This window comes from Malurus melanocephalus, unplaced genomic scaffold (assembly GCF_030028575.1).
Source record: "Malurus melanocephalus ecotype Western Australia unplaced genomic scaffold, MMel_1.1 scaffold_197, whole genome shotgun sequence".
Taxonomy (NCBI): Eukaryota; Metazoa; Chordata; class Aves; order Passeriformes; family Maluridae; genus Malurus; species Malurus melanocephalus.
In genome coordinates this window covers 616,982-634,810 of record NW_026623429.1, presented here as the reverse complement: position 1 = coordinate 634,810, position 17,829 = coordinate 616,982, and the positions used below count along the sequence as shown (strand labels likewise).

The window sequence follows — 17,829 nt, the reverse complement described above, 5'->3', positions numbered from 1 at the left end:
AATTTTTGGTTTGACACATAAGGGCAATTTTGAAAGACAGCTTTAAGTCTCCTACACAAACCATGCACCTTTCTGAAAGAACTTACACGTACCTGCCATCCTGCTCTCACTGCTATTTTACCTGAGCACACCTAATACAAACTTCTGCCCCCTAACAGCCAGCTATCACCAGTATATATYTATTTTTATATATWTATTTCCATGGCACCATGCTGTCTGCACTGACTTTGGCTGCATGTTAGGTGATTTCAACAGAATTCAATCCAGCAGCTACAGAATCAGTCTGGTRTAAGGCAGGAGGGAAGTGCCAAGGGAGGTAGGGATGATACACACAAGAAGAATAAAGAAAAAGGATCAATCACTTCTCAACCAGTTTCAAGGGATTTCAGCACCATCTTTTCACATATTGAAACTCAGCCAGCGACTGAGTCCCAGCCCATACTCCTTTATGGATTCCTTCTCCATCTCCACATGGATCAGCTCCTCACAGTGAACCCCATCCCCAGAAAATCCCACAGACAGAAAACCCACCTTCAGCTGCAATGAGGCAGWGTCTCCTGGGGTTTGTGCTGTTTTAAACCACAATGTGGTGTGMGTTTCACATTCTGAGGCCATTCAGAATACTGCAAACCACACTGAGAATATAGGCTACAACAGGAAACAGATGTGGTGTAACCACAAACACCACCTTTACTGAAAAAGCGAGTAGTAGCTCCATGACAAAAAAAAAAAAAAATTAAAAGTGTAAAAATTAAACAGCCTCAGAAAAAATACCAGATATCCCGCTTGTACAAGAAGGGCATTGTTTGTCCTAAAACAATAATGAATGCAAACTTAAGGCCTCATGAAAGTACAGCTTATTCAAAGTAAGTGAATTACTGCTGAAAATGTACACACATTTTAAAATGGTGCACTTAATGATCAGCATGAACAGTAAAATAACAACTTTGAAGCATTACTGCTAATTTAAAGTTACAGACTGGAAAGAMCAGTGACATATTCTAAGGATCTTTCTTGTTATCAGATACCTTGCKTTCAATTCACTCCTAAGTAGCAGTAATCACTGTGATAAATAGGCTAATGCAGTGAATTTACCTTTTTGATAATCTGGGATTTGAATGTACGGCAGTTTAAACTTGTCACTTGGCTGCTTTAAGCAGTTTCATCATTAAATCTATCTCATTTATGAAAGTCATGCCCAGCTGAGCTTAGAGACAGAGCAGATGTGTGTGGTTTACAGCACTGAGGARATGCTAAACACAGGCAGTGACTGTGCCCATCAGGCTGCACTTCCATCAACAACAAACACAGTACACCAGTCCCACCAGAGGTCAAGGCTGAGAGGAACAATCCATTACTTTTCATCTTAACTCTTAAACATGGTTGAATTTTCAGTATAGAACCACACAGATCAGCCCAAGCTGGAAGAATCCCTGAAAGATAATCTSGTCCAGCTTTTGGTGGGAAAGAAGTTTAGATGAGATTATCCAGCATCCTGTCCAGTTACATCTTGAAAACTCYTAGTGATGGGGAGGGACTCCACTACATGCTTCAGTAAAATTATTTCTTTCTTGTATTAAGATGAAACCTCCCTCAGTTGCCCCTGGTCCTCTCCATGTGCCAGCAGAGCCTCCATTGTCGAGTACTGGAAAAAGGTGAGCCTTCTTTCCTCCGTGGAGAAAAGCCCAAATCCCTTCTGTCTGTCCTCACAGGGCAGGTTCTCATCATTTCTTCAGGCATTCTCCCCTCTCCTTGCAGTCTGCAGCATTCTGGGGACCATTCTGCATTCTGGGGACCATTCTGCATTCTGGGGACCATTCTGCATTCTGGGTACAGCCTGCCAGGCACTGAGTACATGGGATGATCACTGTCCCCAGGGTGCAGCCCAGGATCCTGCTGCCTTCACATGATTTAAACCAAATTGGTAAACCTGTGCTGGYTTTTCCCAAACTCCCAGAAACCTGAAAACCTTTGGCTTGCAGGTTTCCAGGAGAACTCTTTCCAGGGACTGGAGGAAGGCTAATGGGCTTGTAGCTTCCCAGGTCCWCTTTGGGATGTAGCTGGAAATGATCAGGGAGTGGGTAAAGTATCGTGCATGCCAAGGTCTTTCTCTGGCTGACAGAGGAAGTCAACAACCAATAAAAATTCMTAAACAACACCTGGTAACACTACCTTCAAAAAACTATCACTCATGAGCATGGAATAGGCCCTGTGATGGACTGCAAGTCCCCAGCCACACTACAAGATGCTGCCAGAACTTTATTTCTTTCACAGACACACATCAGTAAAACAAAAACCCAATAGCCCCAAAACAAACAACTCTTCCAATAAAATCCATAAAGGACCTCTAATTTCAGATACAAACATTTTACAATCGATTAACTTGAACCTAAGCCCTGATTTTTAAAATCAACAGCCTGTTTTTAGACACATGACAGACACCTTAGCCATTATTGGCTCTTGAACTTTAGGATCTTTACCAGCACCAGATTATTGATCCTCAGAGGCCACAAGACCTCATTTAATATTCCCATTCACAATTTCAACATGGGTCATGCTAATGCACCACAGGMATAGACACAACTTCAAACCATGAGGTAAAAAGGTGAATTTCTCATGAGTTTGATCATTAACCCTGATCTGCTGAAGATGATTGCAAGGAAGCATTACTGGAGAATACCTTGAAATCTGAACTTAATACAATTATCCCGGATATTCCAATACTGAGCAAGGCTTGCATTATCCCTGAAATAATTTAGGAATGCTGAGTTAATACTCAGTTACTTCAGTCCTGGTTATCCAGAGGTAACACGTACTGCTTGATAACAACAAATAAACAACAAATAAACAAATAGAAACTCTGTTCATGGCACTGCTAATCAGGGAGATGACTGCTCATTCTTTGCCTAAATAGATCTTACTTTACAAGGAAARGGAAAACCAACACTACACTCATATTTATCTGGTTAAAGAAAAAAAGGAAACTGGGGCAGCATCTCTCTTAAAAATAACTCTAAAAGATAGCTAGAATGCCTTCTAATCATTACATTAGCATTTTTTCAGACTGGGTTTGAGAACTGTGTATTTTCAACCTACTTCTCTAAGCAACATAAACAAAACAGACTGGAATGATTTTACTGCTATGGCTGCAGCAATATCGTATAATTAGCACATGCATTTACTACAAAACAGCTGCTCTAAGAGAGAAACAAAGGGGTATCTTGCTGAAATTTCCAGTTTTATTAGTCTTCCCGCTAAAAAAAAGTCTTGATCAACTGTATTCTCTTTAAATTAACAACTGAATTTTTCAATTCAGTTTGAAGAAATTATTCCGACAGTGTAATTTACTTACTGTTAACAGCATTTCCACTCAATGCTAAAACATTAAGGAATATTTTTGATGACATGGGAAGTCATCTCTTCATGGAAGAAGAATCAGCAGAAGGGATCCCTCAAACCCTTTATATTTGCTTTAGAAACCAAAAGCCTCCAGCCAACTCCGTAATTTCTTACTGTTGTTTTATAACAGCCATTAACAATTTCTAATTTAACAGTTCCTCAACACCCTCAGTTTCCTTTAGAGCTCTAACAATTTTTCCAAAGAATTCAAAATGTATTTTTTTCTGASCATGGATAACATTCCTAATAGGAATTCCTAACAGGACTGCAGTGRAGATAAGTATGTACAAACAGATTAGAGATTAACTTCATAAATACCCTTTCTGTCAGGCTACAGACACTGCTATAAGCTCATTTCTTCCACAATAGGACAACTTTCTTACCTCACTGATCAATGTCAACAGCAGAAATGTTTTCTCTGCAATGGAATTTAATTTTAGAAACAATTGGTTCAGTTTTTGATGAAATGGCTCAAGTCAGGTAAAGTGACAAGCAGGCAAGAAAAGGTTTTAGAACCATTGTGACAATCACACTTGACATCTCCTAGGCAGACTCATGCAACACAGAAAACCCCTTGCATTTGTAAAGAAAGAAGAAAATGAGACAAAGAAAATGAGCCAAATTAGTGCATGAGAAGAGAGATTTTTCAAGGGGAGGAAAAAGAAGCTCCTCTGAGAGGATTCAGTGGTAAAACAGGTGACTAAAAATGCTTTGCTGTGGAGATGAATTTTGGTATGCAATGCACAGGGTGGAGKGGCAGCAGCCAGGGAGTGTTCTGTTACCTGGGCACGGGCTGTGGGGGTAACAAARGAAATAATGACTGCATTTCACAACTCACTATTTAGCAGCTAAGACCTGTGGGCAGCTGCACACAACACTGCAGAATGCAAACTGGGCTGGCCAAGACCAACCTGAACCCTCCCGGTGGGCTTGGGGGAGAGTTTTACAAGGTTAAGTCTGGCTTACAACTCCTGATGCTCCTGCATATATAGGCAAAAGCCTCTGTGGCTCTTCTTTCCCAAAGTTCTTTCTTTCAGTGCCTTGCACCAGAAACTTATTTTTTGTTTGTTCTCCACCTAACCTGATGTTTTCCAGMCTCCTTCACAAGCAACTATAATTGATTTCTTTATAGAGGGAAAAAATGTGGAAAGTTTTCTGCYGTTTTACCAAGTCCAAGTGGTTCAGGTAATAGCCCACTGAGAGACTCAGCCAATTATGAGATACTTTTAAGCTTTGGTGGAAATAAATTTTTAAGTTGATCCAACTGCTCCTAGTCACTAAACCACTAAAATTCCAAGGGTCTTGCATGTCCAAGAGCTTGGTTTTCCACCTTTTTCCATGGACTCTGCCACATTAAAAGATAATGCATTGTAGCAGAAAAGACGTTTGGGTTAAGACTACARAATCTCACAGCAAAGTAAGCAGCCTGTGCATAAAGAGCTAAATAATTTTTGAGAGGGATTGCAAGGTCCAAATACTTCCAAAGAAGCCCAGGCCCAGGAGTAGCACAARGTTTTGTACAGTAATGCACCTTAGYCTGAGAAAAAGGGGGGGAAAAAAAACAACGCCAGAATTTTGGAGAGTAAGGGGTAACAGCAAACTGCCAAATGTACTCAGCTGAACCAGAAAGACAGATGACAGATCAGTATCTCTCAGTTTCTCTGCACATCGCTCCCCAGCTTGCCATGAAATATTTTAAGTTTGTCAGGCTCAGGTGAGCTGATGGCTCTGGTTGTGATGGCTTGAGGGATTTATTTCTGTGTTTTCCCTCAGGTACTGGCTGCCAGTCAAGGCTTCTTACTTCCTAGGTGAGACAAAACCTGCATAAACCAAAATCCAATTTCCTAACTCCAGTGTGAAAAATCGGAGAAGCACGTATGACATAGGGGTGTAGATCCACCAGTTAYACTCCATGGGGACCAGGAGGCTTTCAGAGCTATCCACAGCAAACCAAACTTCTCATCTTTACACAGAGGTTGTAAGAAACATCTCTGAATTCCAAATGAGGACAGCCAGCACTATTTTCTGCTCAAACATGCCTTCACTGTGGGCACCTTCCTCTGATATGGACATCCCAGGCTCTCCTTAGAGGTAACAGAAAAAAAGAGGTGCTTCTAGAGTAGGACTCATCTAAGTTATCCTAAATATTTACATATGGAAGGGCTGATTTCTCACATTTTTTACTAAGGCAACATCAGGGAACTTAATTGAGTGTATCTCCATCTCATTAGATGAAAACCAGCTACAGATTTCAGGATGAATTGCAGATCTATGACACAAGAACCATTTAAAGAATGTCAAAGTCTTCTCCACATAAATTTTAGGGCAGTAATTTCAGTTAGAAAAACACCCAGTTTGGTACTCARATAAGAGTCAGGTTATCCTTGGGCAGGAGCTCTGGCTGTTTCTCCTCCMAATTTTCCCTCGGAAGCCTCTCTGTGTTATGAGGTGCTGGGACCCCCTCCCTGTCCCACAAAATGTGACAGCCCCTGGACAGCAAATCCCTCAGGACTTTYCAGAGAACTCCTCAGGACAAGTGGTTTGTCATGTAAGATCTCAATAATCATACTTTTCACATCTGAATTTTGTTCAGGTAGTCTCAGTTTAGCAAAAGCAATAAAAAGTTACCTCACAGCATCACAAAATGTAATTCTTCCTTAACTTCACTCAAAAGTCCAAAAGAAACCTCTCAAATGAAAATTATACCAAGTATAAACTAATAGTTCTTTTTAAAAAAATAGATCCTTACTCTACTACTTTCAAAAATCTGTAATTTTTCTCAATGCAGGCTTAGCAGGTGTTAAGAAATAGCAGGAAATTCCCCAACAAAGTAAGCTTTAAACTTCTGAGACTGAGGTGGAGGACAGGGATGTGTTTCTACCCTCTACAGCATATACTTGTATTTTTGTGGAATGAAATTCCCAAATGCCACAATTAAACAAACCAAAATCAAACAGCAAAGCAACTCCAAGTATTTGTTTCAACTACCTTACTTCTCATACCTGCAAAAGTTTAATGCAAGCACACAAAAGCTGCTGTGTTCAAGAGCTAGGAACACAATGGATTCTGCTCCTCAATTTTCAAACCTGTGCTTGAAAATAGGGGCAGGATCAATGACCAAGCTTGCAAATCATCACTGTTCAAAGTAAGGTATGAGACAAAAATTCTCAGTCAGAAAATAAATGGTGAATACTTAGAAAACAGAATTTCCTTATTAGTATGGCAGTAAATTGAGGGAGTTGTCATCGGAGGAAAATGCAGCCCTGCAATTTCAGGATTAGAATATGAATTAGAACATTCTCTAGATGCCAAACTATGAGCTCTTAGGTCAAAGACAGAAAGGTCCTCTCTGTTCAAGATTTCTGTGCTCTAAAATGTCTCAGCAGCATCTGCTCTCTGCTGCCCAGCAAGGCTGGGCTCTGCACACACTTCAGGAAAACAGCAGGATCCAATACTTTCCATATTAATCACCAGGATTAGAGACAGCAATGCCAGGCACGGCTAACAGATCTGGGAATGCACAAACACTCCAAGTTAGACTGCACTCAGAAATCACGGGATAATGATTGGAGCTGAGCAGGAGACAGATCCTTTCTTTACACTCACCACTAGTAGGTGTTAGTGGGTGTCATCTCTGACWCCGAGAATGGAGAACAGGAGAGGATGAAGAAAGAAAATGAAGCAAAGACTGAAAAACTGAAAAATCAGCCATATCATCATGACTTCCCCTTAACACACACARCCACACGTGCATGCAGCCATTTAAAATTGCTTTATCAATACAAGCTTGGCTGACCATTTAAAAATCCAACCTATGCCTCAGAACAGGTAGCGTACGTGCCAAGAACACAAATATTCACTCGAGCAGGAAAACACAAGACCAATTCAAYAGAGCAGATCATACATTTTTAACCTCATAGCTCGGCAGGAAAATGCTTTAAACCTGTAGCAAGTCAATGAGAAATCTTCCCCACTGGTAAGCACAATAGCAGCCATCCATTTCAATAGAAGTTTATCAGCAGTGAAACCTGACCGAGATAAATGACGAAGCTGTTGAGCCACAGCCTGCTTCTGCCTGCTGCAGGCTGCCAGATAAAATGGGAACAAAAGCTCCCTGCTGTACCCCCTACCAGTCTCCATTAACCCCTGCTGATGCTTTATTATCGTCTGGGGGCTCCAGAACAGCATAGCATGAATCAGTGGGTAGAAAAATAAATAATAAAAGCTCATATGTAGCACAAACAAAACCAGAAACATGGCTCGTGAGAAACATTCCGTTTGGTAGCACCGCAATTAAATAACAGTTCTGAGGAATTCCACATGCAAAGGCAAAAAAAAAATGAAAAAAGCACCAACTATGTAAAATCATGTATGAAAAACTACTTAAAGGCGATAGAGGCAAGTACACAAATGTGTTTTTTTTCTGCTTTTACCCCCCCTTTCCAGCTATATACAAACACACGAAGCAAAGCAGGAACTGCAGGCACAGAATCTGATGCTTTCATGTCCAATTCCAAGTTTCATCTTTGGATCCTGTCACATATCTTTCTTTGTGCCCTTGCTTCCAAATGCAAGTTTAAAACATTTACTGAAGGCCCAGGCATCCTCTATTATACTGATTTAAAAACTGGATGGTGAGGACACAGACAGTGTAGCTAATCTCCTCAAGATTCCTGGTTGCCATAGGAAAGTATAACAGTAGTATTTTAGCCACCCTAGATTCAGATAGGGATATACATTTCGCAAAGGCCACATGGTTAGTTAACAGAGGCTCTACCAGTTGAGCCAGCCCTGCCCAATCAAAACCTCCACGTACTTTAGAAGGGRATAAAGTTGCTGTGGTGCCTGTGAGGAGTGTGCCAGGGCAGACAGTTTGGATCAGTCCTGCCTCAAGCAAAGGCAAACMCAAAAGYGGGATCATTTTTGCTCAAGGACCTGGGTGCACTTGGTGGGAGATGCAGAAGGACRGGGAAACACAATGTGTACCTCGGGGGGATTTGATTTTTGGGTGAGAACAGTCTGTGCTGTTCAATTGTGTATGCCATAATCCCCCTGGACAATGAGGATGGACTGCTCCAGAGCTCCTTATGCAGTTTGCAACCAGCCAACACCACACCAGACCTCCTGCCCTGGAAGGATTTGGGACAGACAGAACCCACAGCCTAAATGAACTCRACAGACATCTTGGGGGGATGGCCAYTGGCAACAGAAATGAGACMTGTACTTGTGTGTGTCTGTGTGTCTRTRTRTMTATATATATAKATACRTTTATAAATRTAWATATAGTTGGAAGGAGTAGGACTGAGCATGATGTACATGGTATAAAATGAGGGGTAGGAAATGTCCTGGTTCAGCCAGGACAGGATTAATTTCTGCAATAACCAGAAGGGAGCATGGCCAAAACCTGGAGGTTATTCTAKACCACCTCAAGTCACTGCTGGAAGCAGGAGAAGGGGACTCTTTCAGGGAGAAGGGGTTCCTTCCAACTGAGGAAATGTGGCAGTGAGAGGGAGCCATCCATTACTGTCTACTGTCAGGAGGATTCCATGTGAATCATTTCTTTCTGTCATTCCTATCGTGCTGTTTGTGTTAATTTTTTATATCATTGTTTTCAGTAAATCATTCTTATCTCARCTCATGATCTTTGCCTTTTGTGCCTCCAATTCTCTCTCCATCCTGCTGCATGGGGAGAAGGGGGTTGGGGGAGTGAGAGGTGCGTGGTTTGGAGAGTCTTGGTGGAAGCACCAAATTGCACCATTCCTAAACCATGAGAAATGTGGACAAAAAAAAAATCTCCTTTAGACCGAACCATTCTCTTGGATGGACACCTCCACTTCATCCTACAGAGTCCCTCCATGCTTTACTGATCACAGGAGCCAWACAGAACATGTGTCTGTTCACTTCCAGGGGTCACTGATTTCCAGCCCCTTTTTGCCACTCTAAAGGGCAGTCAGCAAGCAGCAATATCACATCTAAGGAAGGTGACAGAATTGCCTCAACACAGGAGGCTCTCTGGGTTCAATCCAAAGGTCTATTCATCCCAGTAACCTTTCTCAGAGAATAAACAACACTTACAGAACGGCATAAACAAGGGAAATGCATACAGAAACTTTTCAAGAAGGCTCCATCCTTCTACAGCAATTTACAGCTCAGTGATTCATGGTTCAGAGGCAATTCTATTTGCCACTAAAATGCACTGGAATTCCCTTCCAYAAACCTACCCAGTCTTCCCAGTAACATGTGTAAGCTTTTAACATCTATAACCATTTCCACAATTCACCACATGCTGTTTGAAGAACCATCTGCTTTTGTTTGTTCTGCACCCACCACGTCACATTAGTGACAAGGACCTGTTTCTTATGTCAAAAAAGGTGTGTGTGGGGGAAGTGTTGGTCACCTAACATGTAATTTTATAGATCTATGTCACATTTGCCTAAATGAATACCTTCAGGAGTTAAAAAATACAAACCCATACCCTCAATCAAAACTAAAATCCAAATGCACCAAAAAAAAMCTGTGGGAGAACTTCTCTGTTGCTTTAAAGGTTTTAGCTAGACTGTTTCAAGATTTACTGCACATTGATAAGAGTTAACAAATGTTAACTTTTTATAAAAAGTAGCAGCAGTAATATCATAACTTTAACACTTGGAGGCTCGTAGGAAAAAATAATTCTGCAATCTTAGGGTGATAAATCTTCTCTGATGCCCTGCATAGATGTTACATGACAACCTGGAACAAACTCATTGTGCTGGCTTGCACTGATTCAAGAACAATGAAATGGAAATTGTCCCAAAAACCTTTGTGCCAAATCAGATATCTTCTGTCCTGCCACAGACACTGTAATGTTGGCATAAACATTCTATGATGTGTTCTAGCCAGTCAGACAGAATTGCAGCAGTGAGCTCATGCCTGATCTAGATGAAAATTTCTGCCACAAACTGATCYAGCACTGAATAGAATCATTATTAATGAATAAGGAATCTCAGTGTTCTGGCAAACATGAGGRTGAAGAATGTCTAACTTTCCTTCTGCAAAATAAATTCAAGGCCAAGACAGCATCAGGGCTGACGCGCTCAATCTGTTATAAATAAATCTCTAAACATCACTAAGACTATTTTCTCCTCTTTTCTCAAAGCTGGTGTGATATTAGGTGAATAACAGACTATAAATCTTGCTTTCAGGACAAAGAAAACTCTGCTCCCTGAGGCTCTCCCAGGGAGTGCTTCARAGCAACTCACCTTGCAGGACTGGAGCTACTTTGGCTCCAACTGAAGAACGTGACCTTACATGATCTTCCACACATGAATGTGACTTCACCTTGACTTATTTGCAGTTACATATAAGTAAAAACAACTTTATGATATTGTGCCCAATATGATAACTGCTAAAAGTTATTTACAATGGTTAGGAACAATAAGGAAAGTTGTAATTCATCAAAGGAAGGCAAATCTACCAGGATATGGCAAAGATAAATGGTGCTAACTGGGCACCAGGGAGTAGTCAAGTCTTCCAACAAAAGCTCTTGACAGCAAACTGATCAAATACTAAATGATACTATTTTCTCAAAGACTGATAGAYAATAAATGGCAAACTTGTTTCATAAATATTACACAACAGAATAAATGCAAGATTTTCAACATGGAAGAGAAGAAAAAGTGCCTTTTTTAAAAATAAAAACTTTCAACAGGACATGTCAGAAAAAAGGAAAATCTATGCCCTTGCTGAAACTCTAATAAAACAAGGGAGATGCAAAAATAGAGGATTTATGGAAGTACAAACAATCACATGTGAAATACGATTTATTTCTTTAAAATATGTTTTACTAGGATCTAAACTGAGCAGTGCAAAGAATGATTTTCTTTTTAAAAACGACAAACATTAATCCCACTAAAATGCTTTTTCCCCTGATGACCTAAGAATTGACTTGTTAAATAAGTCCTTACCACCCACTCTTACAAAGAGAGCTCTACTACATGGATGTAATTTCTATTTTACACAAAAAAATGAGGGAAGAATAGCAAGTGACTTGCCCAAAGGCTGAGAAGAACAGAGTTATTTCTTAAAGCACAACTCAGCCACCATCCCATTGCCCTTTTGGGCCTTATCAGAATATGAACACCTGGAAAAGTAGAACTAYATTCTATAACTTCATGGAATAAAAGATGAAGGTCAATTACAAACCTCTATTTTGTCTGTTTTAGCATCTCCCCAGTATATTTTGCTTTCTGCATAATCCAGTGCCAATCCATTTGGCCAGCCAAGCGAGGTGTTCACCAGYACAATTCTGTCTGAGCCATCCAATGCTGCCCTCTCGATTTTTGGGATTTCTCCCCAGTCAGTCCAGTACATGTACCTGAAAAGGAAACAAAATCTAATTAATCCAAACTTTCCATATTCTTATAGCTTCTTCTGGACTACTCTCCTCCAAAACCACACAGCATGCACAAAGTTACACTTCTAGGTAAGGATGCCCAAACCATTAAGAAAGAATTGCCATTTACACACACTGCTCCTTTACACAAAATTCCCGTATCAGTTTCTGCTCAGCAAGACAGTGTAACCAGTGCTATTAGCCAGAATAAACAAGCAAACCCACACAGTCCCCAAAAATGTTAGAAAAAATAATAAAACCAAGACATGTAAAATGACTAGCCAGGTGGTCACAATAGAGCAGCAGTCCTTGTGCCTCAGAACCTCAACTTCCAAAGAGTCCCAGGATTTTCATCTGGAAGGCTCACAAGTTTATCAGAGGCAGACAAAGGTATCTTCTTTGCATGACTAATATTTTACAAAACGCTCACAAATAGCTCCTCACCCGACCATGGGATCCAGCACAATAGCTCTGGGTTCTTCCAGGTCTTCTGAAATCAGGATTTTCCTCATGGTGCCGTTGAGCCTGGTGACCTCGATGCGGTCRGTGCCCGTGTCCGTCCAGTAGAGGTTCCGGGCCACCCAGTCCACGGCGATGCCGTCGGGGTGCGCGATCTGCGCCGTCACCACAAACTGGCTGCCTGAGCCATCGAGGAGCGAGCGGCGGATGGCCCTCACCTCGTCGTCWGTCCAGTAGATGTATCCCTCCAGGGGGTCGTAGTCGATGGCGATGGCGTGGCGGATGTCCTCCAGCGGCAGCACGATGTCCGTGAAATCGGGCGTGTCCAGSGAAATGCGCCGCAGGTCCGTGCGGCGCGCCAACAGCAGCAGGGCGGTGGCACCTGCGGGGACAAACACAAACACCTCAAAATGCTGCATGAGAAGCCTGGAAACACAGAACCTGAGCCTGTCCTTCTCCAACAGCACTGTCTGGTTACCTCGATTGCACAGGAGCTCACCAAACTGCTGGGTACCAGCACAGAATTCCACTCCAAGGCTTCAAACGTGAGCTTATTCTTCTGCAGAACAAGTCAGATGTGTTTACAGAGAACATTCAGTGGTCATTTCCTTGTCCAGGTTTGTGGCATGTTGGACACGTTCTCTGTCCATATAATTCCCCCCAAATTACTCAAACATATATGCAGCAACTATGCTGCTATTTTATGCAAATCAGCAGATGGCCCACAACCTCTTAGATGAGAAATCAATTATGCAGATAATTTACTGACTGTTTGCTGTTGTTGGTTAGAGGACAACCACGACAAACAAGCTGCATGTTTCAACAAGCCCTGATAAATGGGAAAAATGTAACATAGAACACCACAAGGGAACCTCTTTAGAGAAACCCTTATTGTAGGATTTAGATTTGGGAACGGACCACTGTGCAATTGCCATGCAAAGCACGAGGGCTGTCACCTTCTCCCACTTTTGTTGAGAACAAGCTTAATGAAGACATGAAGGTAAACAATAGTGTCTTGTAAAGTAATTGTGAGTTAAAGCACACAAAAGTCTTGCTGGCTTTTGGGTCAAAAGTCAGAATCACAATAACTAAGATCAGCTTGCACTGCAGAAGATGTTTTCACAAAGGCAACACATGTTTAATGGTAGTATCAATGACAGTTGTACTTATTGTCTAATCTAATTCATTTTCATTTCATTTTCCATTCTATGTCACCAGATTTCAATGTAATGAAGGATAAACAACCACCACACCCCTTTCCAATTAAACTGGCTTATCATTTTGGAGTCTTAGGGAGATAAGAGCAGCTCAGGCCTGAGGCAAGCCTGAGCTAAGGTGAAAAATGCATGCATAATTGCAGGGAAAGTGTGGTGCAATGGCTCTCCTCAAGGAGTGAGAGGACAGGCTTTGGCAGGGACTGAGATGGGGATGAGGGGGAGGAAGGTTTAGAAAAACAAATGCATGAACACATGGTGAAAATGAGCAATCACCAAGCCACACTGTGGCCATGTCTCCATCCTGATATTGCAGAGATAGATTGGAGCTCAGGAGCTAGAAGTCTGAAAGGGCAACAACTGAAGTTAAGTAAATTGGTGACAAAAAAAGAATTTTGGTGTCTGAGGCCAAATTTGTTTTTAAAAAAARCAATTGATGTCAGTGCTAGCTGAAACCTTGCTGCATGCCAAAACTTGGAGAGATGCCAAAGCAGCCATTGCTTCATTTACAGCAAGTTTAATGTGCTAAAAACCTCTAAGACACTTCCATAGAGCTGCAGGAAATAGCACCTTTCAACAACTGAAATTGAGGATATTATTACAAGTGTTTCTGATTGGTAGTCCAGAATGGACTAAGATCAGCTTTGAGATCCTCTGCCCTAAAACACCTTGTGCTCAGAAATACATGTACACATGACTCAATTATTCTTCTAGTGAGTAACKCTTATGCATTAATTAATCAGAAAGGGGGAACCTGTAATTACATGTCTTTGTATCCTTCAAAATACCTTAAAGTATGTGACAGTTTAAGGAAAACAGGCCTGTTAGAAAGGCTTTTTGTAATTACAGAAGCAATCTTGACACAGCAATCTCTGCATACATCTGTATTTGCTGCTGCTAACAGTTCAGCATCAAGATTCACACATACAGATGCATTATGGTCACAGAAAGTATTAGTCCATAACTAACCCCTGTAATTTAAGTTCAAGGAAAAAAAAAAAAAAAAACCCTACTACATTTTCTTAGCAATGTCACAGCCACTTGTCCAACTTGTGTTTTAAACAAAACAATGACAAACATATGAAAAACCCAAAACAATGATACCTTTTTTTGCATTATCAAGTAAACTTGAAGCTGAGCAACTGCACTTACCTCAAGTTCAAGACATATATATTGTCTACGATAYAGAGAAAAAGTGTAAGGCATAATTTAAAAATAATTTGTGTGCTCTGGAAGTAGACAGTCATTTCAAAGGACCAATGCCAGGCCTCCAGAAAGACTCAGTTCAGTATGACCGTGCCCTTGCTCGAACTCACCCTTAAAATTGACCAATTGACCTTCCCATTCTTCCCAAAATGACCCATTCCAACAGCTCCACTATCCTGCTTTCAGGCTGTTGTTTGGTCAAACAACCCACTGTGTTTAAGCTTTAATTCAGCACTGGGAAATGACYGGCTTGCAGCTAACCCGTGTTGTACTCTGGAACCTCGAGCTAAGGATGTCATGGTTTTTATCTGGGGGTTTGGCCAGCATTCCAATCCCTCCATCAAAAACCAGTCCTCAGCCCTCCAACCAGGCAATAAAAAGTTTAAAGTTTACTTCAGAGCTATTACCCAAACATTTGCAAAGCAACAACTCAGCTGCTTAGTTAGATCAGCAGTCATTCCTCTCAGGAAAAAGGAAYGGAGCAGCAGAGAGGCATCACACCCCGCAGGCAGGTTGAGAGAATGAGAATTCTGAATACCTTCAGGCTTGTCCTGACAATGGCAGAAATAACAAATTCAAGAGCTGGGTGTATTTATAGACTGATGCCATTAGCACCTTGATAAGAGCCAGAGAAAAAACCCCAGGTGGTCTTAAAAATGTGGCAGACACCAGCTGTGCAAATTTTACCTGGCCAGGCACTGATCACCCYTCAGAAAATGCTTAAGGTGTTCAAGGTTACCAGGACATGACAAAAATCAATCAATTTTGTTCACTTCTACTCCAAAGACCAGTTATGAAGTAAAAGTTAAGATGACAGCAGGATCTCCACACTCCTTGCCTTGCCTCTCTAAGGAAAATCAAACCTCTAATGATGAGCATGAGGGGGAGAATATCACAAGCACAAAATTGTATTTCAGAAAAAGAGCAAAAAGGCAGAAAAAGACAATGCAGGCTGCATGCAAGCAGCCTCATTTTTATTGCTATTTTTAAAAAACTTATCAGCACTTATTAGGAGAACTGGAACATGCAAAACACCTCAAACCTCACCTGGCTTGGATGCTTYCAAAGGGTATATGGAGGCTGCAGCCACACGTGCAGACCTGAGGCAGTTTTCCCTCTATTTCTGAACCATTCAACTTGTGGACTAAGCTCAAGATTCTTTTCAGCAGTGCCTCAAGTCACAGGATATTCAAGAGAGTTAGCAATTTTTTGAAAGCCAAGTCCCTTACTTGTCTAAATATGGACATATAAGCTGTACTCCAGACTCTTCGTTTTGAGAGCTTTAGCCTACTTTTATTAAGCACTTTGAAAGCTGGGATTACAAGCTCATGGATGGTGCATTACATTAGTCCTGGAACTAATACTTGCCTCAAAAATTCACTATTAAAATTCTAAATAATTTAAATCTGCGTGCTAGCTGAAGTCAAGGGAAGGGGGAGAAAGGGGGAAGCAGAGCAAGCATGCAGATCCATGCAAGGGCACAGCTTTAAGTCCAATGCCCTTGTAACCTTTACAATTAATTACATCTTCTCAATGATATACAGGCCTCAGTCATTTGTAAGTTATTCAAGTTTAAAACCATCAGTGGTTGCTGAGCTACACAGACACATGCTCAGGAATGCATACAAAAGAAGTGCTAGACCTAAGGAATGTATAATGCATTCCCTGTATCAGAGAAATCATGATTATTAATATATCCCATATAGAATTACTTCACATTTGACCAAAACTTTTAATTCCTGAATGTCCTACCTCAGTTCTAAAGGCACTATTGTGAAAGAATCCCTGATACAACAATACAACAAGATTTTTTCATCCAAGACAAGCTCAACCGTAAAACTACAAAGACAAAGAACAGGCATATGAAATTATTCATACATTTTTTCTTTCCTTTAAAAGAAATTAAAGAATGAAGGTGTGAAACCAACACCCTGATCTGTGCTGTCAAACTGGGATCCTGCCTATTCCTGACAAAGCAAATTAGTCTTAAATTGCAAAAGGAAGTGCAAAATTCTGGGTCCTGCCTCCAGGCTTACAAGGGAAATAGAATGTGAGCATCCATGGGCAAAACAAACACTCTTTCCTGGAAGAGAACAGAMTGGCCAAAGCAAGGCTGAAATTGAAGTGAGAAGTGGTGCTTTTTYTTCCTGAGAAAACTCACACCTCCTTGCTCAGCTGAAGTCACCAGTGGTTTTCTCAGTTTAAACCACATTTCAGCATTGGCAGGACACAAGCAAAACTCCCTACAGGCGAAGACAGAAGTGAGCAGATGGACAGAATGATCCTCAAGCACTAATAAGAATGTAACTCCAATGACAAACTCATTAATTTAAGAAAAGTCAGGTTTGTCTTACAACTATCAAAAGATCATTTAAATGTAACACCACCAAAATCAGAACAGAAGCACACACAATACTGGAATAGAGAAATCCCAGTGTGTTGTGCAAAAGAACAATAAWTTACCAAGGATACGACTCAAGGCAGTAAAAGCTCTCTGGTAGAAGACCTGAGTCCTGCCTAGTTGCTCAGAAAGGACTCTTTGCTTCCAATGTTACTGAAAGAGCAATATCTGCCCATGAAATAACTTGCTTTGCCTCTCTTTTCTTTGAGGGACAGGGATTTAYAAACTTTCACCTAGCTAAAACCTTGCTACACGCCTGCACCTCAGTTATTTCATTGTTTTGATTTGTATTATCAGGTATTAGAAAAATASATAATTCTATTCTAAGGAATCCTGAAACACAATGGAGAATTCTTCCTAAATTGGAATGTGTGTGTTATTGCATTCACACATTGTACAAGAAATAGTAAAACTCCTCTAAGGTATGATTCAAAAAATCCTACAWAAATGGAGAGAGTAGCACTGGGAGAAAGGCAAGAGAGGAAAAGATTTCCTATAAACCAAGATTATTCAAAAATGCYAGGTTGTCATGGAAACTGCTCAGGGAGGGTCAGCCAGCCTCACCTTTGGCTGCCAGGATCATCTGTCAATGCCAAAGCACTGCAAACACAACAAACACAGGCTCAAAATTCACCCGTCAAAATCCTCCCAGCCCAGGCCGGTACTCTCCACAGCGCAGCGTGAAATAAAGCTCTCTCCTCAGAGAGGCTCATTTCACCATGAAACAATTCAGTTTAGGAACCAGCCTCATTTTAGCCTACTGCTGGAAGACAAAACCA

General features: G+C 41.1%; 1 protein-coding gene across 2 annotated transcripts in view; it reads right to left on the bottom strand.

Annotated features, from left to right (window-relative positions):
- Nucleotides 1-17,829, bottom strand: part of LRP6 (LDL receptor related protein 6) — a 99,728-nt gene that overhangs the window by 34,391 nt on the left and 47,508 nt on the right. For both annotated transcript variants that reach the window (XM_057373437.1, XM_057373438.1), the window contains exons 6-7: nt 12,215-12,611; nt 11,581-11,752 (exon numbers count right to left, since the gene is read on the bottom strand). In XM_057373437.1, coding sequence (XP_057229420.1) covers nt 11,581-11,752; nt 12,215-12,611 — 569 coding nt within the window. The remainder of the gene's footprint in view (nt 1-11,580; nt 11,753-12,214; nt 12,612-17,829) is intronic.